General features: G+C 39.7%; 1 protein-coding gene and 1 non-coding gene across 2 annotated transcripts in view; one reads left to right on the top strand and one right to left on the bottom strand.

The window, feature by feature from the left end:
- Positions 1-26,874, bottom strand: part of LOC115629716 (neurobeachin) — a gene marked incomplete at its 3' end in the record, with an annotated part of 104,933 nt that overhangs the window by 54,895 nt on the left and 23,164 nt on the right. Inside the window, exon 2 of the mRNA XM_030526237.1 lies at positions 16,800-16,904. Within this exon, the coding sequence (XP_030382097.1) occupies positions 16,800-16,904 (105 nt within the window). The remainder of the gene's footprint in view (positions 1-16,799; positions 16,905-26,874) is intronic.
- On the top strand, positions 733-805 carry Trnar-ucu. The gene has a single exon. It is a non-coding gene; the product is annotated as a tRNA-Arg (tRNA).

Genomic DNA, 26,874 nt, shown 5'->3' with positions numbered 1-26,874 from the left:
AGCAGCGGCTGCTTGCTCACAAACAGCAAAGACAATGCCGGCATCCGTTGTTGTTATTGACGGCGACGTCAATGTGCATAACATTGACACAAAGTGCAGCAATGGCATCCATTGACTCAGTTCAGCTTCAGCCAACTGTGTCCTTGTCTTCTCCCCCCCCCACCCCCCACTCTCTCTCCCTTTCTATGTGTGCATTTGTGCCTGGCCAGCCGACAAAGTTGCAATGTTCGTGGTTTGGCAGAAGTACACTTAAGGCAGATGGGGCCAGGACTTCTTTATCAGTGGAGAGAAATATTTGCTAGAGCAGCTCAATCCAACAATATACTTGTAACATGACAAAGAAGAGCTCTTCAATAACCTAAAGAACGATTATACCATCTATGTTAAGATGCATACATTTTGGAAATGAGTTCCTTGATCTTAAACATGAGTAATGAGAATGGGTTTAAACGTACAACTTGCGATAGCTTTTAGCACAATTCTTATATTAATGGATTTACCAATAAAATGTGTGTTAAAAGCTAATAATAGGACTCAAAGGCGTTTAAGCGGAAAATAATTTGTCAGATAGCCCAGTTGTTCGTCGTCCTTGTAAATCAAAATGCAGCTGAAAAGGTCAACAAGTCTTCAATTAGTTGTCATCCGATTGTTGTTGTAGTCGATGACTTAATCTTATACTCTTATACATGTGATTTTTAAAAACTAGGAGCACTAGCGTTCTCCAAAAAAAGTATCCCTTTGGCGCAGAGGATAGCGCGTTGGACTTCTAATCCAAAGGTCGCGGGTTCGATCCCCGCAAGGGATGTGTGTTTCCTTTTTTTCTTATGACAAAAAATCCAATCCGTACTCGTACAGTTCTGAACACGAAGATTGGTAATTGCGGGTCCTTTTTATAAGTCAAGATTTCATATTCTTTTTTTTGTGCTATTTTTGCGTCACATATGAAAATTGAGTATAATTTTTCAAATAGTACTGGCATTATATTCAAAGCTACAAATCCAATGATTGAACAAATTTGAGACACTTTTGAAATTCAATAAATATTTTTGGTGAAAAATTTCAACTCAGCAAGAAGATTCAAGAAATTTAAATTTTCATTCGATTCACATTTTGAAAACTAAATCTGTCTGTATCGATCCTTTAGCGAAGAAATTGGAATGAAGAATTAGTTTATTTGTTCCAGAAATTGTGGACAAGCTTTATAGCTTTTCTAATTGAATTTCTTGAACGAAACAATTTAAAAGAAAATGCGGTTGATTCGTTTCAGAAATATTAAGAAAGTGTGTAGTTTTTGTAACCACGATGGGTATATCTATAATTGGATCTCTATTTATCGGTTCTACAATGAAACTTTATTAGACTGACAGCAGGACTGCAAAGGCGTGCATGTTCGAAATCGGAAATGTGAAAGGGGAAATGGAAAATGTTTGTCGCCTGGCTGGCTGGTGTGAGCAATCTGGTGCTACGTTTATGCCTTATGTTTTATGCTCCTTCTTGGCATCCTCTTCGTCTACATTTGGCTCCTTTATTGCTTAGGCTGTTGTTGTTATTGTTGTTTTGTTTCTATTGCATTTGCTTGCAGTCAGTCGACTTGAGCTCGAACTCACAGCTGGCTGCCATTGCCACTCAAGTGCCAAGTGACAAAGGGCAATCACTTGTGATGACCCCGACGCCTTCCTCGTGGTGGGGTAGTGATTCAGCTGGTGGCCATAAAGTTAATTACATTGCACTGTCAAAGTATTTTATTTCAATTTATTTTTGCAAAAATTCTAATTTATTTAATTTATTTAAGCTCCCTATACCCGCGACAACAAGCGACTCCTGCGACTTGAAAGGGTTGCTGCCGACTTTTGTAATGGCAAGTAAAACAAAAACAAAAACAGAAACAAAAACAAAAACAGCGGAAAAAAAATTGGAAAAATGAAAGTGTGTATGAAAACAAAAACAAAAAAATGTTAAAGCCGCGACGAATCGGGCCGCTTCTTTTGTTTATGTTTGCCGCCTGTTTGTCCCTGCAAAGAGATGAAGTTTAATTATTTGTTTTTGTGGGTTTTTGCGACCTGATGGTGTGGACCTGAAGCAGCGGGGCAGGGGGTATGGGGGTGGGCATAGGGATGGGTATGATGCTAGGTCGCTTTCAACATTTTTGGCAAATTTCACAAATTAAAACTTTGCCGCATGACAGTTTTGTGTTTCGAGTTGCGTTTGGCCGTAACAGCCAAATGGATTATTTTTTTCCAACCCTTTTGTGTTTGCTGGCAACACGAGGGAAGGGGGGAATAGAGGGATAGAGGGTGTAAAGTGAGGTTGGTTGATGGTGCTCGCCAAACGATACACCAACAAGTTAATTGAGAGCAATTTTCAGTTATTTTGCCGTTAGGCTTGAATGCGATTCTATTTAAAGCGGCCAAGGCAGGCGCGAACCGGATGCTGTGCTAAGGGTAAGGAAGGGTTAAGCGGTTTCGCCGACCACGACCAACTTATAATTAGAAATACGCCGCTGCCCGACTTCCCGACTGCCCAACTGCCTGACGGCCTGACTGCCTGAGTGCCTGAGTGCCTGAGTGCCCGAGTGTGACGCTCAGGTGACACAACTGTCCGGGACATTGACTCGAGCAGGTGTCAAAAGTCGCGCAAGTCTTAGTTGAAAATTAAAAAAAAAATTAAAACAAACTTTAGCATTTATTTGAGTTTCCGTGACAAATTTTGTACTCAAAACTTCTACAGAGTCGATATATGCAAGTCGAATGCCTGACCATGGTTTGAATTCATTTAACATTTAATGTAACGATATTTTTCAAATCTTATTTCTGAGTAGGATTGCAAATTAGATTCAAAACAAATTTTTGTTTTGCAATACTTTTTTCCGGTCACCTCTTTTGTTGATGTTTTTCTTTTGCATTTACCGAGCAAGAAACAAAAAGGGCTTATATTTATCAAGAAAGTTTCTTGCATAAATTATCAGCAAGATGCTTAAATGGAAACTCCTACAGCAATAATAAGGCAGGTGTAGACCTTAAGTTTCTTCAAAATGTCAAGTTCGGCTCTTTTCTTTAAATTAAAACAAGAGAGGAATTCTAAAGTCGAGGTTGCGCCCGCAAGAAAACAAAAATAATAATAATAATTTAATTAATTTAGTAAAATATAAAATATTCAACACAAACATACACACATAAGTGTTTATGTATAATTTAAACAGCACACATTTACATCAGAATCGCGTGCTTCTCTGCAGTGAAGAAATAAGTCAAGGCAGCAATAACAACAACAACAGCTGCAGGCAGAGCTTGGGCAGAACTTCGGCAGAGATTATGTTTATGGCTATAACTTTCTTCATAATTGACCTATCACGATGAAACTTGGCACACAGACACATAATCACTATCTGGACACATTTGCCAAATCTGAGTACAAAATTCGAGATTGCGGGAATTATGTTGCACTAGAATATTATACCCTGTATCCAAACGGTAAAAGGCTATACTAGTTTTGTGCGAATGTATATAACAGGCACAAAGTATATATATTCTTGTTCAGGGTGACAAGCCGAGTCGATATAGCCATGTCCGTCTGTCCGTCCGTATGAGCGCAAGGATCTCAGAAGGTACAAGAAGTAGCTCAAGGTGTATATCGCCCGTTGTCTTTTTGATTTGCGATGCAGACGTATTCGCCCGGAGGCATATAATTGGGTGTTTTGAGTTGTTTTTCTGGGTGCGTCTAAGAACCCCTGGAGATGGGTTGCCTGCTCACATTTTATACGAGTACTGTAGCCATATGGGGCTGAGCTATCTCGACAGTCAGTGATGGCTTTGGATTTATTTATGAAGGAGGCTGAAGACCATGCCAATAGGTTCATACAAGTATAAATTATTAATCATATGAAATGTAAATAAGACTAAACTCCTAGTTTATGTTGCATTTGCATTTAGCTATAGGATTAAATTAAGTTACCGCACGAATACTAAGTAACGATAGAAATGATAATTCATTTAACTGAACATTAACTCTCAACCATAGAGGCGATCAATTTCGCATTGGGGTTTCTCTTTTCCAAGAAACGCCCATTGTGGAGGGTACAAGTAGTATGCGATACGGAATAATAAATTTGAATGTCAGCATTGAATGCGAAACTAATTTGAATGTGGTTGGGGGTTAGTTGGCTGCATACCCAAGGCCCGACACGACTCTTTTTGGGGGAGGTACGGTTACGGTTACGGTTTCGCTTTCACTTTCATTTCCACTTGACTTTTAATTAATTTAAATGCAAATATTTGCTGGCAATCCATGTTGATCAGCAGGCATCGCCGTGTAGAAACAAAAACGAAAACAAACCCAAAAACCAAAACAAAACTGACATCGATGCCAACACACACACACCCACATATATATATATATACACCCCATGCACACTTTGTTCAAATTTCGGTTAATTCATGCCAATGAAATCGCATTATTTTTTGCATTTTCGCCGCTGGCGTACAAATCGAAATGGGGAAAAAGCAAAACGAGACGAACTTTTGCGTCATGTTGAACACGAAATTCAATTGTGTTTGGAATTTGAGGCAACAATGCTCGTATAGCGGAGCGATGGAGGAAAAGGAGTGTCTGCAGATTGGTTGACTTCTCTGGTCGGTGGTCGCTGGTCGCTGGTCGTTGGTCTCTCGGTCGACTGGTCCGCCTGGCCAGGCCAGGAATAGATATGGGTGTGTGCCACACGATGTGTGGCGTCTCTGGGGGGTGGGGCTTGGGGGGAGATGGTTGACGCATTTGTGGAAAAGTTTCACGTTGACATTTCCATAATAATTTTCTTCTATTTTCCCTTTATTTTTTGTACTCTCTGGGTATTATGCGTTCTGTTTTTGTTTTTGTTTTTTTTTTCAAATTTTCTTGTTGTTGTATATTTTGGCAGAGCCGGAAAAAAGTTTGCATTGCTTTTGACGCACGGTCGACCATCGAATGACCCCTTTCCCCCCACACACATACACACATACACACACACACACACACGCACACACCATACACACATATGTTGCTTTTAGCCTGCCAGGCTCGTTTTTACAGCCTCGGCAGCCGCACATGGCCTGATCTCTCGACAGGTCCAAGTTGCTTTTTTGCATATTGATGAGTCGACGCTTGAGTTTGAGTTTCGAGCTGTGAGCTGTGAGCTGTGAGTGGTAAGCGGTAAGCGGTGAGCTGTGAGTATTGCCAATGTCATTGTTGCTTTTGTTTCTGTTTCTGCTGCCGACTTTGGTTGCCCTCAAGCCTTCGGCTTCAGTTGGGTATGCAAAGGAGGCGCGCGCGTTCGCGTTCAAATTGAATGACAGAAGCGTATGAAGGGCATCAGGGAACGCGTACAGCCTAGAAACATACACACACACACACACACACACACACACACACACATATTATATATATATGTATATATATTATATATATATACATTATATGCAACGATGTGTGCGTGCCTTCTACCAGCTAAGCCCACAAGCTTCCAAAAATGCAAAGCAGCTCAAAAGTATTCCAAACAGTTTTCACATGTGCCTCAAACGCTACACACACAGTCACACACAGAGTCACACTCACACACACACACACATACATTCCCTCCCTCTTGTGTTAGGTTTTTCTAAGCTGACGTGAATTCTTTAGCCCGCACACACGAAATATGTTTGGATGCATGTATACGTTTTTGTATTTTCCTGCCTCAACCATTTGCCAAACGAAAAGTGACAAAAAATTGCGGTTCGTCTGGCAGGTTAAAGTTTTCGGGGAGAATTTCCATAGTTTTGCCTTTCCTCTGCTTTCCGTTTTCCGCATTGCTTGCTTGTGGGTGAATGGCAATTTGGCGTGATTTTCTGCTGAAATGCATTCTAATTGCATTTCTCTGATTTGCACAACTTGAACGTTTCCTGGCCGAGTATGATGATGAGAGCACCGAAAGCACTTCCCTGCTAGAGTCGAGAAGAAAATGTCTTCGATTCAGGCGACTGGCAGTGGAAAACATCAATAAAGTAGGAAGCCATCTACACATACACACTTAGTATGTGTTTCAGAAAAATCAATATAATTAATAATAAATAGCCCACCAGTTGGCTGACATTTAAAATTAATTTATTAATTATTAATTAGCTTTTTGCTGACTACCACATAAAGGCAAACAACATACATATTTAGTATTTTTAATGCAACTATATCGAGGCGTTAATGTCATGCCAGCAGGACTTTGGGAACTCCTACTCAGACTACAGCCTTCCAACTATAACTATAATCAACTTTCTTGTACCAATCACCGATTTTGACAAGACTCTGTGGCAATTAAAGCTTTAGAATATCATGAGATACTATTAAGAACTCTGACATATCAATTTTCTTTAAAATATCTTTAAACATAAGCAAGTTATTACACCGATCGTTCCACTGGCAGCTATATAAAATAATGCGACCATATGCGACTTGTAATGAACTTGCTTTGCGTTTGGATAAGACAAGTCTACATACCAAGTTAGGTGTTTTTAGCTGAAATGGCCCAAAAGTTTTCGAGGTTCATACAGACAGACGAACGACATATTGATTCCTCACACGGGTATGAGGTGTGAATGCTTAATGGAATATTTTTAATCTGAAATGTTATCAAAAAATCGCGGGCTATTAGAATAGTTAAGGGATAAAATTTATATACTTATTTCCTGTCGATACAGCTGAGTTCTTCAATCGTGAACTTGTAAGGTTTGTGGAGAACCGTTTGACGAATCTATGGAACAGTAAGTACGAGTATTTATTTATTACTGACCGGATGGCTGACAGAATTCGGGCACAGTAAGAAAATGCAAAGTGATAAGTATTTGATAAAATGATTTTTGAATTAAAATGAAAGCATCGAAAATAGAAAATGTCAATTGTGCTCCATCGAAAATGTATTTTCATACGAATTAATTTTTCTTTAATTAATGATTTAATCGTCATCAGTTGAGTGTTGACGAGTCAGCGTTAAAGTATGTATCCTGTATCCTGGAATGTAAATACAACATTCTAAACGATTACACTTAAAAGGGAATAAAATTAAAATACTATTTCTGCAGCAAGGGCAACATTCATTACGAAACTGTGCGCCCTCTCTGTTTAATGCGCTCAACAGTTGAAATAAATGAACGCTAACAAGTCTTTGCTGTCAATATTTGCCTCATTTAGCATTAGAGTGCAAACAATTGGAATTTGTAAAAGTTTTTAAGCGCCCCAAACCCAAACCCAACGCCAACGCCAACCCCAATGCCAACGCCAACGCCCAAGTCAAGCGAAGAGCCACAGTTTCCATCGAGCCGGCGCACTCTACTTTTCCACAAAATTTGGCTTTAATGTATTTTTAATTTAATTGAAATTTAAGTTCGTTTCGATTTTACATTTTTTTTTTTCTTTTTTGTTGTTTTGTATGAGCTTCAGGAATTTAATGACTAGCCTTTTGTGATGCATACCAAAGCGAATGCCAGCACCATAGCCAAGACACACACCCACAACGACTAGCAGTGACCGGGCCAAGGCCTCTACGCCTGCCTTATTTTCTAGTGCCTCGGTGCCAGCGCCAGCTCCAGGTCCAGCTCCAGATTCGGCTCAGACACAGGCACAGGCACAGCTATGGCCTGGTGGCATGGTGCTGGCCATGGCTCCTTTTGCTTTTTGTACTTAAAATGCTATTAACTCTAAATTGAAACTTGTGCGGCTTTTTGGTTTTTGCGCTCCTCGCTTTCGTAATATTATTTTTCTTGTAGATTTGCGACGCTTTGAAGCCGGCCGTCGCTGTTGATGCTATTGCTTTGTTGTTGTTGTTGTTGTGGTTGTGGTTGTTGTTGCCTTTTATGCGTCTACTTAAAAATACATTTACACTTTAATGGCACGAAGAGGAATACTCTTATACAAAAATATCATAGCCAGCTGAAACGACACGTAACGTAACGTAACGAAAACAACAATGGGCCGAGCGAATCAAAAAGAAATTAAATGACCTTTTCACATTGCCAAAGACGTTGCGTGACTGGGCCGTGTGTTGGCATGGGCATGGGCATGGGCGTGGGTGTGGGTGTGGGCGTGGCCAAGCAGGCGTCAATGCGGCGTTTGTTATTTAAAATGTGTTTGGGTTTTTGTTTTTTTCTTTTTTGCTTGACTCTGCAGTAGGTGCTAACCAAATGGCATGTCGCAGGTTTAGTTGCAAAGTGTTTGGATTGTTTGTTTCGTTTTGGTGCGCCAGCCATGCCAGCCAAGCCAGCCAAAGATGCCAAAAACACACAAACATTGTAATAGAAGGCGGCAGCGAAAGGGCCAAAGAACGCAGCCAAACATAGATACGAGCATACAGATACGAAACATAGATACACAGGCACACTGATACAGATACAGTTGAATAGACAAAGCGAATGATGTTGGACCCATTTCAAAGCGCTCGGCGCGCACACCACAGAAGGGGGCGATGGACCCCGTCAGCAAAGTGAACATCAACATATGCATGTTAAACACACACACACACATACATACATACATACACTTGCAGGTATATCAGTACATATATATATATATATATATATATATATATATATATATATATATATATATATATATATATATATATATATATATATGCTTTGGTCCTCGTGCATTCGGTTCGTTTCGCTTCACTTCGATTGGCTTTGCCATATAAAGGGAGATTGACAATCATTCATATTTAATGTACAGGCAGGCAGGCCAGGCCAGGCAGGACGGCAGAAGCAGCAGCTGTTCGATTGGTGTGACTTGGCATTGCAGCGTATTTTGTAGTTGTTTTTGTTTGCAAGTTTGCTTTTTTTTGCAGTTGCACAGCTGAATTGCAATTCTTCAACTCTAGCTTATTGACGGGTCGAACATGTCGGAAAAATCGGAAATGCTTTAGTTTGCAGTTTTAGAATTAAACGCTGAAAATTAAAAAAATCCTGAAAGGCACACTTGGCATTGAGAAGAAATGGAACTTTAAAACAGTACACATGTATTAGTTTCTTTATATTTGCATTTCCTGCGCATATTGAACGCCAAAGTTCTCCCAAATCAAAAAATGAGTCTTGTTCATATTATAATAAACTTATAATATAAATAAAGCATTATGATATCAACTTAAAAGCTAAGAAAGACTCAAAAATAAATAAACAATGTAATGTCTAACAACGCCTTGGACATGTTGAGGAAATTTTATTTGCCATATGGCCAGCTTTGCCCCGATTCGCTGCCAGCTTTCAGTCAATCAGTTAGTAGTCAGTCCATAAGTCGGGATAAACTAATTTATGCACATACATAGACAAGTGGAGAAGATATAAAATACACTGTACATGTGTGTAGAATAATAAAAGAATTAAAACAAAAAATTAAGAATATTGAAAAGAAACATTTTTGTTTGCATGGAGAGAGAACCAGAATTGTATTTAAACATCTCTCCCCTCCTTAACTTATAATCACTTATATTTTTAGTCGATTTAATGGTTCCAATATATTTCTATCAAAATAATACCAAAAAGTATATTATTTTCGCCTTTAATAGTTCGGCAGCTGATAGCTGGGGATGCGTTTGCTTTATTAAAGCTAATGGCGCAAGCGTAAATCAGTCTTTATTTGCTTTCTCGTTAAATGGCACTCAGACATTTAATTCTAAATTTACGATTAGCCCATGCTGGCCGCTAATGACAGATTGTCAATAAAGGGCCACCAATTTGGCCAGCGAAATGATGATGGCTCGCCCCATTGTCGGCCGTGAGGCAAGCCAGACATTGAATGTGAATCGGAAAAGTGTGCCTCAGACCCAGCGGATGATGCGGTGAGCAGCGAGCGGTTGGTGATGGCGATGGCGATGGCGATGGTGCAGGTCAGGCGGCATTGAGCGCATAGAAATGGAAAACTTATAAAGTATCTGCCAGGAATACAAATTCAAGTCATGAATAAATTTTGATGTGTGGCCTTTTACGAGTATAGGCAACTGCTGCGACTGTCTGCCATTTTATTGCGATTTTTTGATTTTGCTTCTGCTTCTGCTTTTCCTGTGGCTGCTCTGCTGCTGCTGTTGTTATTTTTATTTTTCAATGTAGTTTCTGCTGTTGTTGTTATGGCTTTTAGTATGGCGTATATTTGGCGTTGTTGTTAGTTGCCGCATTGTCGCCAAGTACGTGTACGTAGTATATAAACAAGCAGAAGCCGCAGTTTGCTGCACACACTCTCCTCTATCCTCCATCCGCTACGCATCTCCTGCTTTCCATTTCTGTTTCTCTGTACTGCTCGTTGCGCAATTGATTTGGCTTTCTAGAATAATTATAACATGATGAGAGCGGGGATGGCAGAGAAAGCACTTTAAACATAGCCTCACAATTCCCCACTTTCAAACACACAAACATACATAGAGATACAAGCACGCTAGAAAGTTGCGGCGGTTCGATAATGGCGCGTGGTTGCCGCATGCAGACATTTTGGCTTAAACACGCCGCTAAGCTGCAGCTAAGCCGCTGCAAACTTTTCAGCGAAGCGAACGCGCTATGGACCGCCGATGGGGCAGGGGATGGGATGGTTGGAGGGTACTCTAGAAGATTCGAATGGGGGCGACCAAGCGCTCGCACAACTGCCAACATAATCACAAGTTAATCCCTCGTGTAGCTTTCGAACTTGCCAGAGCACATGGGCAAGAGGGGCAGGCAGGACCTTAAACTGGTGCTGCTGTTGGATTTGAATTGGTGTTGGGGTTGGAGGTTTGGCTTAGGGCTGAAAATTGGTGTGGCACCAGCACCAACACTGTTCGAACGCAGATAAGCAGGACCTGCCATGCCAATGGAACGTCCCTCTTGCTTCTGAATTGTAATGCCGTGTACAGTGAATATAGGCTATAAATAATCCATATTTGGCAGATATTATCACACTTTTAAATAAAAGAAATGCATAACTTATCGAGCTTATTACACTTGACTTCAATATCGAATAAGAAAAGCACCATTTTATATTATAGCTTTGAATTGGGAAAGCAATATACTGCGATATCAAAAGCTAGTTAAAATAACTGAATTATTCTGTGAGAGCATTTCTTAGCTCATATTGAAAATATGTAGGGCAGGTTTTTATTATCGAGGCAAGCAAACTGGTAATGGAGTCAATCGCTTTGCTGGAAGCAAGTAGAACTACAATGAAGTTTTTGTTAGTCAAAAAATTTTCTGTTCAAAAATCTAAAACTAGGTCTTGTTAAATCCATATATAAACAAGCAAGTTATAGTGTAGTCGCTTGTCGCTCGTAGCAAACAACACTTCCAGGTTACATGAAATTAAAAACTGCATAAATAGAACAATTACTTTGAAATTGTTACCACTATTTTTTTTCCAATGAGCAATAATTCAATATAATTATAACAAAGTTTTGGTTAATTATCTATCAAGATGTTTTTTTTTGTTTTTTAATATCAAACTAAAAATATCAAGGGTTCATGACAATATACTTGTACACACCTGGACCGAATAATTGGTGCAACCATTTTTTTTTAACATAAAAATACTTCAGCGCACAAAAACAAATAGTAAAATTCTTTACAAGCTTCAAACTTGGCTTGTGATTAATTCACAAAATAAAAATGCTTTTGGTTGGTCAGAATGATTGATGTGTCCAAAATTCTTGATGATTTTCTCAATTCCTGCAGACATAAAGGATACCAGCTTTTGATATACTACATTAACGAGTATTAACAAACACTTTTCGCAAATACTGCATTATTTATATGTCAGAATATTTGCTTTGAAGCTTATCTATATTCGATGGCCCTCAGAAAGTTTTAAAATTGTAACAAAAAAAAAAAAAAGAGAAATATTTCAATGTATATTTACAATGCACTATTTAGAATATTTATAAATTAAAATGAAATATATTTAATGAAATTAATCGAGTGCCCTCGAAAGTATTGTAATTGCAACAAGATATTAATAGAAACTATTTCTCCAATGACTTCTAAACGATTAATTAAGAATTAATGTAGTCAGGCAATTCCTGTATTGAGTGTGGAGTTGCAAAAAAGGATAAAAAGCATATATTTAATGAAATTAATCGAGTGCCCTCGAAAGTATTGTAATTGCAACAAGATATTAATAGAAACTATTTCTCCAATGTTCTGCAGTAATTGTTGCAAATGTGACTTCTAAACGATTAATTAAGAATTAATGTAGTCAGGCATTTCCTGTATTGGGTGTGGCGTTGCAAAAAAGGATAAAAAGCATAGCATACTTTTCGGCAGCGCGACCAATGACGACATTGTAAATGCAAATAGCATGTCGGCTGTAATTCTTATGGGCGTTCAAAGTAGTAGGCATGGGTGGAAAATTAATAGTGAAATTACAGGGCGAGCCTGTCAGGTTACGCATCAATGGCGTTCACACACACACACACACACACACACACACACATGCACACACAGGCTCGCAGGCTGGCTGACTGGCAGGTGCCTGCGGCGGCTTCGATGTGGCAATGCCAACACTTAACAAAGTTATTCACAGCTGCCAGGTGGCGCAATAACAAAACGGGGGAAAAAACGAAATGAAGAAGATGGGATGGAAAACAAAGTGCAAAGCATACAAAAGCGAAAAAGGAAGCCAGTCAGCCAGTCAGCCACCCAGCCAGCTAGCGAGGGCCCGAAACGCTGCACAGCACCAACAGCAACAGCTTGATGAAAGGTGAAAGGTGTTGGTGTTGGCATCAACATTGGGAACGGCGTGTGTTGCAAAGAGTTACGCAAATTGCTGTGCTGGCAAGCTGTAAAATTTTATTAGGCATACAACGGAACGGCGACAACGACGACGACGACGATGACGACGAGAACAGGGACGAGGACAAGAAGTACAAGGAAAACAAGTACCACGACGACGATGACGACGATGGCAACTAACAAGCAGCGAGGCACGACAAATATGCGGTTACACAGACGGGTCACATAGCCAGTGAGTGACGTTGACTGACTGGCTGGCTGACTGGCTGACTGGCAGACTGGCTGGTAGGTGGATTGGATGGTTGCTTGGGTGGTTGGGTAGTGCTGGTAGGCCACAATACAGGCTTAATTTTCAAAAAGACGTTTTGATTTAACGGCGAACGCGCTAAGCGCGTTGAACAAAATTTATAGTCATGTATAAAACGTTATGGCCGTGGGCACTGAAACAGTTATTTGCAGTTGCCGCGCACGCACTAAACACACACACACACACACAACTACACCATACTCCACCCACCCATACACACACAGAGACACACACACACACACACAAATCGACACGCTCGGGGTCACGTGCACGCTCGCAAAATCAATTGAGTGCTGCGACCATTGCCTGCCTCTTGAACCCGAGCCCCAAAACTAAGCCCCAACCCCAACACCAACATCCACACCAACCTCAACCTCAACCCAATCCACTCATCCCCAAGCCTGGAATCGAACGCAATGCAAAGCAACCCAATAAACCATTTAAGTGCCCCATGCAAAATGGTCGTGACGGCAATAAAATGCCTGTAAATTCATTTTATTTGAAGCGCTTAGCCAGCCAGGTAGCGGCTGATGATGCTGTGGCATCAGCAGCGTTAGGTGTCAAGCACCTCCCCCCTCTCAAACAGAAGCCACCAACCAATCGCTTTGCCTGTCATGAGAAACCCTTCAAGTTGCACGTACCATGAATGGTGGGGAGGGGCGGGTAGAGCGTGGTAGAGTGTACGTTTTAGTGTTTGGTTTGAATATTTGTTGGCAACCACCTGCTTGGCATGCAAAATTAGGCAAAAATTTAACTCGGCAGCAGGCGGCGCCTAAAATCACGCAACGTTTTTTCGTTTTTTTTTTCTTCGCTTCTTGCGCGCCACATTGTTACATGCCTCAATGATATTTCATGTGCGTGTTTTACATATGCCACACTTACACATACACACACACACACACACATGCGAGCTAGCTGGTTGGCTGGCAGGCACGTAAAATTTGTCACTGACAATTTTCATAAATTTAAAAAGCGAAATAAATTTTCAACTTGGGAGCAGAAGCAGCTTGGAAATGTAAATGGGAACCGGAACGGGTACGAACAACTATTTCAGCTTGAAAGGTGGCATAAAACAGAAGGCTGATGTTTTCAACAGGCACACACACACACTGAGGCACGCACTCATATCATTAACTAGCAGTCAGCCACCATCTAAGGAGATGGGCAACAACAGCAATAACAAACTGCGGCTCCTTTAATGGCGCACATATGCAAAGTCTCTTCTAATGGATCGCTTGCTCGTTCCCCGAACCTGGTGGAATGCTTTAGTTATATGTTGTATATACTTGTATGTTTGTGTGTGTGTGAAACAGTCACAGACGTCAGCAATACCGCGAAGCAGATACAGCCTACAAAAAGTTCAACTAACATTTAACTTCCTTACTTTGAGATAACTATCCAACTATCTAACGGTCCTGTCCAGCTTAAATTAAATTTCAAAATCGATTAATTTCTTTGCTGCAGTATCTTTACTTCATACTACTTTTAATGCTTCTTACTTCAGCACATTTGACCGGATTAACCGACTTTGATGATTCTTTTTTTCATTTGAAAACTGGTGCTTCCCGAATGGTTCCATTTGAATTTCTTCCAGTTCTGAGAATGACATCCATGGCAAAACTACCTTAAACAAACCTCATTTAGTCCAAATAGCTGAAAATTCTATTCCTGAACAGCATCCGTTACTTCAAAAATATCCGCGAAAGTCACATTAAATAACAAAAAAAGCATTCACTGCACTAGACCTGATGTCAGTTTTTTTCTTGTTAAAATTGTACTTGTTTCCTCATTTTTGTCATTAGCTTCAATCGATAAATCTATTTGTTGAAATTTCGGGTCAGGCTGAGAGCGTTCTCATCAATTATTTTCCAATAATTTTTCAAGATAGGAAGCTAGTTTTAGATATAATGTAATCTTCATATTTATCTCCTTATTAAAAGAAATGAGTCTCTGTTTCTATGCCGGGTGAATAACCGCCGAGCAGGCTTGGCAGGCCTCATTTGCACTGACAACAGCAATGTTGCTTGTCGGGTGGCTGGCGGCAATCGTGTTTGCTTTGGCATTTGTACTCGCGTTCGAGTCCTTGCCGTCTGTGACACGGTTACTCAACTTCCGACGTCTACTTTTTCGCACTTTTCATGCCTACCGGCCCTCCTTCTCTCTAACTGCACTCCTACCCGACTGACTGACTGCCTGACTGCCTGCCTGTCGGGCAAACGGCACAAGCGAACACTTCCTCCGGCTCACACACACACATACACCTCGTTATGCATACACTGTCTTGCAGCTGTGCGCCCATACTCCACACCCCACACCCCTCACCAGACACCCTCGCACCCTTTACCAGCAGCCATGCTAATAATTTGATGGCGCTCTGAGCGCAACAACAAAGTCAGGTGTGAAATATTGTTAGATGTTCGTATCTACAGTGGATCTTATACATACATATAAGTATACTATATGGAGCGGTTCCTCTTGAGTAAAACTTTATTGGTGGACTATTTCTTTAAGAAAAGAGATTCAAGAATTGAAACTGTTAATGAAATGCTTTAATTCTTTGCTGAATCGATAAGAAATTAATTGCTGAACTAACTTTTGTTATAGCCTCCAAAAGCTCTTTCTCCTCAATTATCTTTTGGAATCCTTTTTCATTTAGCCGACTAAAGTTTTCTAATTGGTATTTGTTAACATTCCATAGTCTTATTCGGCCATAGTCTAAGGAGTTTTCCAATAGGGAAATAAGTTTAATAGGCCATCAATATAGTTTTATTGGTTTTCTCTTAAGTTAACAAATATTCTACGCTAAAAAGCGAAATGTGTATGCGATAATATTTAATAATGCATCACTAAGATAAAGTTATCGATAGCAAATCGATTGATTCCAAATAGCAAACTAGCACATAAATAAACTACCCTTTTCGTAAACTAAAAGCAGCTATCATTATACTTGTAGCATGATTTTAGATTTAAGAATCTGTGTATGTGTTTGTTAATCATCTTTAATTGGTTTTTACTGTACTATACACACACATACATAAGCGGCGCGACTTTCCACATCTCCCACACACACACGCATACGTGTATGAATTCATATGCAAATCAAAAAAGCATTCTCCGCCAAACGATGAGCATACGAACACACATGTGTCGGTTTCGTGGATTGGTGGATGGGTGGGTTGGTTGGGGACGGAAGACGGACGGCATCACAAGTAAAAACAGTTGAAAGGCATTTCATGTTGCGCTTTCATTACGCGTAATTTTTGGGCGCCACACCAAAAGCAACTCCACACCATAGCACCACCCCCAACCTCACCCCTCCCCTGGACAAACCCTTGCCAGCAAGGCAGTCAGGCAGGCAGGCACGTACTCTGTGACACGAGTTGGCGCCTTTCGTTTCCGTTCGCTTCCCTTGATTTCTCGTTGGGTTGGTGCATGTGTGTGTGTTTTTTTTTTGTCAGCCCCGCCATCCCCCTTGCTGGCGAGAACATTTTGAGAGCATTGCCAAATGCCAGAAAATTTTGCTGCTGTAATTTTTATTTTTTTGCTGTCTCTTTATTTGCGTTTATTTGCTTTTATGTTGCCGCCAAATTAAATTTAATTCAATTAAATGCAACGCCACAAAAGTCACAGAGACAGAGTGTCCCTCTGTCTCTCTGTCCGCACTGCATTTTCCACTTCTAACGTTCAATAATTACAGCAACAGCAGCAACAAAATGAAAGGGGAAATCAAATCGATTTATACTGAAATGGGAACTCACCTGCAAATTGGGCGGGCAATGATCGAGCAGCTCCAACATATGTTTGATATTCTGCGCATCCTGTATCACAAAATTCAATTCCATATCGAATTCACCGCCGACCAGCTGCAAAAAAAAAGATCGGAAACAGAACACAAAATGTTGCCAATTAGTGGAAAATCCATTTACGGCTGTTATGCAGTTTTTTTTTGTTTTCAAGTATAAATACATATATTTATATAATATAGAATGTTTGTATATCCAGCATGTTGGTAAATTGGTATTTCTTGTTTGCTTTGTGTATACATGTATCTGTGTGTGTGGATATTTCATCCATAATCAAACAGCCAAACAGAGGAAGCCACAATCGCTACGCAATGTGGTGCAAGCTTTTTTGTCCAAATTAAGAGCCAAAAACGATTTAGAGTTGGAAGAGAAAATCTCTTTGAAAGGATTTTCATTTTATTTTTATCAAATTTTGTTTATTGCTAAGTTGAAAAAATTTAGTTTATAGTTTAGTAATTATTTTCAGAATAAAAACATATTTTCTCCTTGATACAAAATTACAGAACAATCCTCTAACTAGCTTTAAGAATAAATTGCATGGTTGTAGCAACCATCAGATTATTGACTCCTCTTCTTCAATGATTAATGATGTGACTAAAGCTTTAAAGCCATAAAACAAATATTTTTAAAGAGTTGCATTCCGTTTTCGTCTGCAAATGAAATATGAAATTTTGTAAGGACAACTGTCATCCAATATTTGCTTTATGGATAGTAAGCAGAAATGTTGTAACTCAGAAAGCACAAAAGTAAATAAAAAGGGGCAAGAAAACAGATTATAAGAATGCCAACAAAGACTTTAAAGTCCCCCTATTTATTCGGAAAAATTTGTAAATAAAATGCCATTAAATATTAATATTAGCTATGAAAGATGACAGCTTTAAATGCTTTAAAATTAAAATAAATAAAAAGAGGCAAGAAAATGGATTCTGAGCATGACAACAAAGACTTTAAGGTAACGCTTTTTGTTCCTAAAAATATTGGTTAACAAAATGTCATTAAATTGTATTATTAATACTTGCTATGAATGATGACATCTTTAAATGCTTGAGTAATGTATAATACGTAATATTTCAAAATTTTGATTAAACGTTAAAGTCGTGCACTTTTATTTGACACTGAAAAATTGATTCAGAGTTTGCCAATCAGGAGACGAGCAAAGAAACATACTGACAAACAATAAAGGCAGCGTGCTGCCACAAATAAATTGATTTAAAAGGCTCTAACTTAATTACGCGGCCGCCCCACAATTCGCTCTACGAGTAACAATCGAAATCCATTCCGGACAAAAAGATACTTTTTGACAGCCAATTGAGCCGCGAACGAATTTTGTTTTCTTTTTTGGCTCCGACTTTTACTTTGTTTCCTCATCGAGATTACACATTGGGGGCAGTTGGGCTGTGGGAAGCGTGCGAGCGTCAATTTTTTATGCCTTTTATGCGGGCTTTAATAAAATCAGCAAATAAATTCAATAAATTGATTATAGCGGCGGCAGCGGCATATAAAAACTTTAAAAACCGACAAGTGTTACAAGTGTCGAACAAACACAAACAACCATACACCCACACACACATACACACACGCACACACACACACACACACACAAGCAGAGAGTAGCTGGTGTGTGTATTTATGGCTGTTTTTGTTTGTGTTTGCGTTTTCCAGCTCCTCAACCGCCGAGAGTTCTAACCAAGTTGTTTTGGCCAAGACATTCCGTTGGCGTCTGTCAGTCGGGCGCCAATTTATTGATGGGCGAACTTAGCAAAGTTCTCCTCCTATCGCCACAGTGTACAGCGCCTTAATGCAGTTAGGTAGCTGCAGACGTCCATAGTATGTATTTTTTATTTTTTTATGCAGATTATATTTTATTGGGATAATTATTCACATGAAGACTTAACGCATTTCTCGGCAGTGTTGATTAATCGCTTGACATGTTTTGGTTGGAAAGCGTACGATTTCCTTCACCGTTCCGCTAAAAGAATTCTTTTCTAGTCCAGTTAAGTAAGTGCACATTTCAAGCCTTCTTTGTTGGACAGAGATGTTGCTGTTTTTTCGGAAACTGTGCCTTGAAGTCTGTGTCTGGTTCTTGTTGGACACACAGAAATAAGCTGCACTTCAAATAAATTATTGAACATCTGCAGTTTCATGTACGTGGTATTTAAAACTAATTCAAATATCGAGTGAAGCATTTCGAGGGTTTCAAATAATTTTAAAGCTGTTTGTCAACTTCAAGCAATGCACAAATAAGAAGTACAAAGAATTGTGAACTTTGTAATTTCTATTTTAAAGTCATTTCTCTATGAAAAGCCAGCAGGTTGGAAAATTATGCTTAACTATTTGGCATGTTGAGGTATCTTATAAGGTGCCACAGGCCGTGGGAGGAAGGCAGGCAGATATGTTGCACATTTCGCTTCCTGTTGTTGCACTGACAAGTTTATAATTATGCGGCAGAGTGTGGCAGACAGAGACGAGAATGGAGAGGCAGATTAGAGAGGCGAGAGTATAAAAGCGAGTGAAGCCGCAACTCCATCTCCCGGCTGTCAGTGGCAAGTATGGTTGTGGGTGCGGCACTGCCTTTGCGATTTCTGGAACGCACAAATATGTATATACAAGTATACATGAGTATATACATACATCGTGTACAAGTAAGTATGTCGCATTTGTGCTATTTTCTGTCGCTAACTTAGAAGATGGCGCTTAAAAGTCATTGCCGATGGCCACCGATGTAAGTATGTGCCTTCAATTGCGTCCTGCTTTCTACGCTGAGTCGTTTGTTTGCCAAACAGGCCTGCTCTCCTCGGCGCAGGTCCTTCCGTTACCGATCGGGCTGCTCATTGCTTTGAACATGACATCTTTCGATTGTAACTGGAGTGAAATCAAAGGCGAAAACCACTAAGCTGCTTAGATTAGACTGCAAGGGGGCAACCATTTCCCCTTCCCCATCCTCTCCTTCCTCAGCAGACAGAAGCTTGATTGCCTCACCACACAAATACAAACACATACATGGGTGTAACCAGCAACCCATTAAGGGGGGCCTTTTGCCTTTGTACCTGCCACATAATCACTTCAATTGATTATAGAAAGTTTACAATTTCAAGTGGAAAACTGGTGAGCAAAAATAATATTAATTTATGTATAAGTAGCTAGCGGATTCATTGTGATTAGCTAACCAATTTATTGGTATCCTTGCGAAAATGTTTTATTAATTCTGAAGAGATAATGAATACTGAATAGAGAGGAAATATTTTAGGTTATAATGGTACATAGTGTCAAATGTTTAGGCAATTGAAGGAATATATCGATGAATTACAATAGTAATACATTGTTTTTTCTTTCCAAATTACTTATAATCAAAATGAATTACTTTTGAAGTGCTTGGGGTTTTTTCGCTTGAATTAAATTCCACTGCTGCTATTAACATACTAGTTTTAAATAAAGGCTCTGTTACCAATTTTTACGATATATTTAACATACCTATACATATTGTTGTCTGATCGAATGAAAAGGTGTTGTTTTCTTGTTCCGTGACGATTTATTCAATCTACTGTGTAGAAATATATTTTTGTTTTACAAACATTTCCATCAAAATTTACTTTAGCTTTCGAATATTTTGAAAACTTTGATCACAGATCTTAGGTCAAGTTTGTATTAGTTAAAATGAATATAGAAAACAGTGAAATGTTTTACACAACTCCTGAAAAAATCAGTTTTTTAGGAATTCTATAAAGTAACAAAAAAAAAAAAGAAAGACATTTCTATTATAAAAGTATCTTTTATGGATCCCAAAAGGCAAACAAGTCCTTCATTAATTTGTCAATTCTTTCATCGATCAATGATACCAGCTCGTCAACGGTGCACTCTTTACGGCTACTTGGAACACATTGAACAAATAGACAAATAAGTAGCGCTCAGTTATCGCATATAGGTAAGATAAGCCAGCGAACTTTTTAGCTTTCTATCAAATAAGGTTTAGGCAAGCCTATCAATCCAACCAACCATGACGAATGAATGAAATGAAAAAGTAAGAATGGCGCGCAATTGAGGTAAGTAGAATCAGCAACTTGGTTAATTTATGCGTAATTGTAGCGGAGGAACCCCCTTTCGCTACGCCCATGCACACACACATACACAAATAGACACACGCACCTATACACCCACCAACTAATTTACATGATTTCGTTTCATGCTTTTTTGCACAAATCAATTTCAATAACAATCATCAACCCGCTCGCCCGCGCCCCCCATCTCTGCCGTCTCGGCTGCCTATGACTTGGTCATCAAAGTCGTAACTCAAAATTGGAATGATAAAATAAAAATAAAGAAGAAGAATAGGGCGACGAAGAAGGGGAGTGGAAGACGACGACGAGGACGACGACGACGACTGGGCTGAGGAAGTTAGTAGAAGAAGAACAAGAAGAAAACTGCTCATTCATATTTAAATTAAACTTTGCGGAAAGTTGTTGGCGCATGCCAACGGCATTCTTATACACTATGCTCTCTATACTTGCCACACCCCCTCCACCAGCTCACTCCTCGCCCACACCTCGCATGTCGTAGCGAGGCATGGAAGCCCAATTAGGAGAACTTCATTTCACACTACAAGCGTTTAAAACGCTGCTTAATTATGTTCAAGCTCATGATTTTGGCCTTCGCGTTCGACCGGCCCGAAGTCGAGTCCAATTCCCTTGCGAGTTCCAGTGCCTGTAGTGGATGTGGGTGGTGGGGTGGTGGGGTGGAGGGGTGGAGCGAAAGTTGGGGGGTACGGGCCCCTTGCACCTTTGCCTAGCACATTTAGTCAATTTTGAGTTCATTTAAAAAGTTTTTCGCTTTGTCCCCCTCGTTCGCTTGTGACGTGACGCTGCTTGTCACCTTGCCCCCCCCCCCCCCCCCCCCCCCTTCCTCACTCTTCTTCTATTGCCATTCTCCCCCTTACGCACACACTCGCCATTTTTGTTGCTGGTGTTGGCGCTGTTTCTGTTTCGCTTCCACCGCTTTTTCGCTTATTTAAAGTAAATTGAATTTCTATTTTATTTTAAATGCGCATTGAGACGCACTAAAAGTTCTCAAGTGGCAGCCAGCTTGCTGTGCGTTCGGCACTGGGGGAGGACTGGTGAGAACTTAGTGTGAAGGTGTAAAAATTACAATTTACACAAGTTCTTCTTTTTCTTCTGGTTCTCCTTCTCCTTCAGCATCTCCATCTTTTTGTTCTGCCACGTAGACGACGCGTCGTCGTCTCGTCTGTTGGTACGATTTAGACTCCTAAGTATTCGGTACGCAGAGCGCTTCACTTAACGTTTTCTTTTTTCTTTTCATTTCGTTTTGCTTTCGGTTTGTTCTTTTCACAGTTTGCTTTATTATTGTAATTCGATTTCATTTGAAACTGCCTGGAAGTGTGCGTATGCGACACATACGAGTATGTGTGGGTGTGTGTGGGTGTGTGTGTGTGTGTGGGTATGGACCTGAGTCGGAATCGGAATCGGAATCGAAATCGGAATCTGTGTAAAGTAAAGCGGCCAGCCACAATCCTATACAATCGACGCAATCTAAACTGAGGTGTAGCTTTTCAACTTTATATTGCTGTTTTACTCGCACACGAAATCTAAAAGTGGTTTTTATTGTTGTTGTTGCGCCCACACCCCTCTCCCCTTTGCAGCATCATATGTGAAAGCTTTCACTAATGCCACCAACGCTTTGTCAGGCTTTAGATTTTTGGCTTGAACACAAAGCCAACATGATTCGGCTTCGGGCACAGCCAACTCATCTCTTCATGCCAAAGAGGAAGAGGCACACACGTGGGCGCAGTGAAAAAAAAATCAGGATATGCTGATTATTTAGGAAAGCCGCAGCTAAGATACTCTAGCAGGTGCATGCAATGAATAGAGAGATGTTTTTGTGATATCTCTGGAAATTAACTGTTTGTTAATTAACGCCTTATTCTTTCTTTTTCCTTTGTATTTGCCTCTCTCCGCAGACCTAATTCTTTCTTTTTTCTTTCTTTGTAATTGCCTGTCCCTGCAAGTCAATGTTTGTCTCTGACTGTCTTTGTTTTAATCCCTCTGTCTTTATTTGCCTTTGTTTGTTTTTTTTTTCTTTGTTTGTTTCTGTCTGCACATGTTTGCATTTGCCGAACTTGGTTTGTCTTTGATTGTATTTGCATTTTCATGAAACTAATATTTGTTTTTCTTTATGTTTCTGTTCTCTTCCCTGTCTTTGTATTTTTTTTTTTTGAGTTTGCATTTTTTTCTCCCTTTAATTCATTACCAGACCTTGTCAGTCTATCTGTTTCTGTCATTGGTTTGGCTTTCTTCGTCTTTGTATTTATTTATCAGTCTTTGCATAGTTTGAATTTACATGTGATTAAACAATACTAGCTGAGGATAAATGGTATTTAAAGACTGACATTTGTTATAATATGCCGAACATTATTTCATTGATAACACATCGTAAAGGAATTCTTAGGTATCAACGCAATCAGGCTTTCTTGGCTTTTTGCTGACTATATTTTGTCGGTCTCCCATACTTTTTTTCTAATTTCTCTCTTTTTATTTCCATTTTTCACCTTTTCGCTCGCTCTCTCTCTCTACCATCGCCTGTTTCTTTGTCTATACTTGTTGATCAGTGACCATCATGGTCAGCATTTGCTCACTTCGATTACAGAAATAGCAAGTCATTCGGGATTGCTCGAAAAGGAAGAGTATTCCAAGGAGTCAAATGGTGCAAAAAGTAAAATAACTTTATGCCTTGGGATGTGGCAAAGCTGTTACTTTCTGCCGCGGCCGCCGCTGCTTTGTGTTTCTTTTAGGCCAACGCCTTCTCCTCGCTGCAGTCATTAGGGAATATTTGCAGTTTTTCGTGGTTAAGCTTTTAAAACAGTTTTAAAAGTACACACACACACACACATAAAGAGAGAGAGAGGCAGATAGGGAGGCTTCAACACATTCGTGGCCGCAGCAGGCAACAATATCGCAACAGTTTTTCTTTTTGTTTTCCCTTTTCTTGTGTTGTTTTTTTTTGTGTTTTTTTCTGTTTCTTTTGCCTACTTTAAGTTTTGACATAACTTCCTGTGGAGGCTTCGCCTGCACAGCGTCGCCCGCCTTTCTTTGTACATATTTCTCAATTTCTGTTGGCTTGGCTTTACCTTTTCGGAGCTGTCCCTCTCTGGCTTGGTGCTCGTTTGCTATCAAAATTGCTCGTTGGGGAAATTTGGAGCATTGCTGTTGTTGTTATTGTTGTTTTTGCGCTCTGTGAATACTACTTTTGCTGGGCGCCACAGTAGCTCCGAAATTGCTTTGATTGTTCTATTTGAATATTTTAGAGAAGTTGTTGTTGCTCTTTTACTTGACCATGGCCTCATTAGGGCGTCGACTCGCCTGCATTATTGATGAATTCTGCTGGTCAACAAATGGCCAAGCCCACACACACCCACACACCCACTCGCTCTCTTGGCCATTAGTGTGTCGTTCAGATAGGGCCAACTTAATGAATTTCATGAACGTCACTGGCCGGACAGTCGAGGCGAGTCGAGTCCAGTCGAGTCGAGTCGAAGCTACGGCTATGTCTATCATTTATCATCACAAACAATTGCCGGCGGCCTAACATGCCGTATAATTATTACTTTTGGCTCGAAATTGATGATGCAAACACGCACGCACGCACACACACACACATGCACGTGCCCAGAAAATTGGCACGCCCACATCTAACCGCCCACACGCTTACGCTTTTGTTGTTTGCATGCCCATTTTGTTTAGCCACAGAATGATAAAAGGATTCCACGCACACAACTGACAGACATCAATCAGAGATTCTGTGCGTCAATCAGTTGGCCCACGAATGTTGGCCAACAAGAACTCAAAAGGAGCAACGCAGGCCTTCACAGCCTTCATCTTCATCTTGGCTATATCTGTGTCTGTGTGTGTGTGTGTTGTGTTTGCTTTAATCTATTTTATCGAGCGCTCCAGTTCGTCGTCCCCATTCAGTTGGCTTGTCTGTTTTGAGTTTTGAGTTAATCGAAAAAGTTAATCATCGAAGTTTTGCAAAATGCTAAGCATACAATCAACCGACCAACGCCCAAACTGACCTTCCCCCCTCGCACCCATGCATGCGCCCATCCGATACGACCACCCACCCATTGGAGAGCGAGTGTGAAAGCGAGCGATGGTGAGTGGAAAAAAAAAATATCGTAAAAGGAATGCACGTTCGCATGGTCACTTGGAATGGAAAATAGAAATAAAATATGGTGCTGCCCCGAAAACTTTTATTCGCCCTTGGGTCCAGAAGTAATCAGTGGGATATTTAAGCTGAAAGGACTCTGTGGATGGTATGGCCAACATCAAGTGCATAGGCAGAATTAACAGTGGCAAGCGAAAAGGACGCGTTTGCCAAACATACGAAAGTTCAATTCGCACACACACAATGCATTTCCCTTTTTCCAAAATGGCCGCAAAATATTTGGGGTTATGTTGTGCACGAGGGGGAAACTTCACTGCAGTTGTTCCTAGTTGGAGAAAATTAGTTAATTGCGTCAGTTGCTCATCAGTTAAAATTGTAGTTGCAGAGACTACAACAAAAAGTTGATTACTGTTCAAAAACAGAAACAAACAAATCAATTCTTTCGAGTCTATTTGTAGGCAAGGGATATAAGTTTTCAGTTCTTTCACCGAGACCTAAGCCTGTTCACCGTGGAGGAGTTACAGTGACAGGCTTCTGAGTCACCGCAGTTTGCTTGCAAGAGGACTCCTTCCTGCTAGACCTTTGCGAAGACTGAAACGATTAGGTTTTTTCAAAACATTTAGATAAGCATAAGCCACCACTAACTTATTAATCCTCGCGCGGAAGTGCTCGAGGTTGGGCTATTTTATATTTGTAAAAATGTATTGTTAAGGTGCTAATCTGAATGCACGGCTTCAATGCTTTCATTAAAAAAAAAAAGTTCTTTCATTGCATAATAGATACAAAAACATAAGTATTATTATATCACTTTTAAAGTGTCGGAAAATTGTTCGTGGCTACAAGACAGACATACTTATCATCAGTAGATAAGTAGAATACTTGTAATTCCAAAGTTTAAAGTACTGCACAGTAGTTTTATCATAAAACACCTAACGTCAGTATCCCAGCATCAGTTTTCAAAAATTAATAATAATAATTAAAACAACATTAAAAGAGCAACTCTTTTCATTAATGAGGTTGATGCTAAGGATGATCTGCTATGGTCAATGCTGGTCGAATTAAATGAGCAAACAATTGATGATTTTTTAAACATCGATTGTATCCAGTATACATATACTGGAAATTCAAAGAAATTGATTGTTTGTGGTTGTCCACCTACGTGAGAGTTTACTGTACTTTAAAATAGACTTTGCCTTTGTGAATTAATAGTCGAACTTCAGGATTCGACAATGGCTTAGTTTTTCAAAGCACTTGCGATCTTTTTAGTGCAGCTGCCTGCCAAAATCTGTAATTGAAGTTATTTAGAGATTTTTGTTTCTCATTTCTAAATGGTAGAAAAGGTAAATTTCTCTTTTAATTTTTGGTAAAATAATGAGGAACTCTTTACAATTATGTCTGCTGCTTGCTTGCTTCTATTGCTTTCACTTTGATTTTTAAAATAAAAATAATTGCATTAATTTTTTTATTTACAAAAGAAAGAAAGAAAGAAGAAATATCCTTGAAGTAAGGTTGGAAAAATTGTTTTTTTTTTTTTTTTTTTTTTTTTTTTTTGATGCTCTGCATTGGGGAAATAAACTGAAATTTCTTTAACATCTCCATTTGAATTCTAAACAGTTTTTTGTCTGTAAATCGCTTAACAGCTAGAAAGAATACCTATTTTTCTTCTTCCTTGCCTTTTTCATCACTTGTCAATCGCATGATTTGAATGCTTCATAAATCTTCACTTAATTGTATGATTTATATGTATCTTTTTTTGTTTTGATGTGCGCTGCTCAATTTATTTATTATGGATCCTTCCCATTCCCTCTATCCCGCTACTTCTCGTACTGTACTGATGTACTTGTCTATTTCAATTTGTGGC

This window comes from Scaptodrosophila lebanonensis, unplaced genomic scaffold, assembly GCF_003285725.1.
Source record: "Scaptodrosophila lebanonensis strain 11010-0011.00,11010-0021.00 unplaced genomic scaffold, SlebRS2 tig00000163-arrow-arrow-pilon, whole genome shotgun sequence".
Lineage (NCBI taxonomy): Eukaryota > Metazoa > Arthropoda > Insecta > Diptera > Drosophilidae > Scaptodrosophila > Scaptodrosophila lebanonensis.
This window is presented reverse-complemented; position numbering and strand designations above follow the sequence as displayed.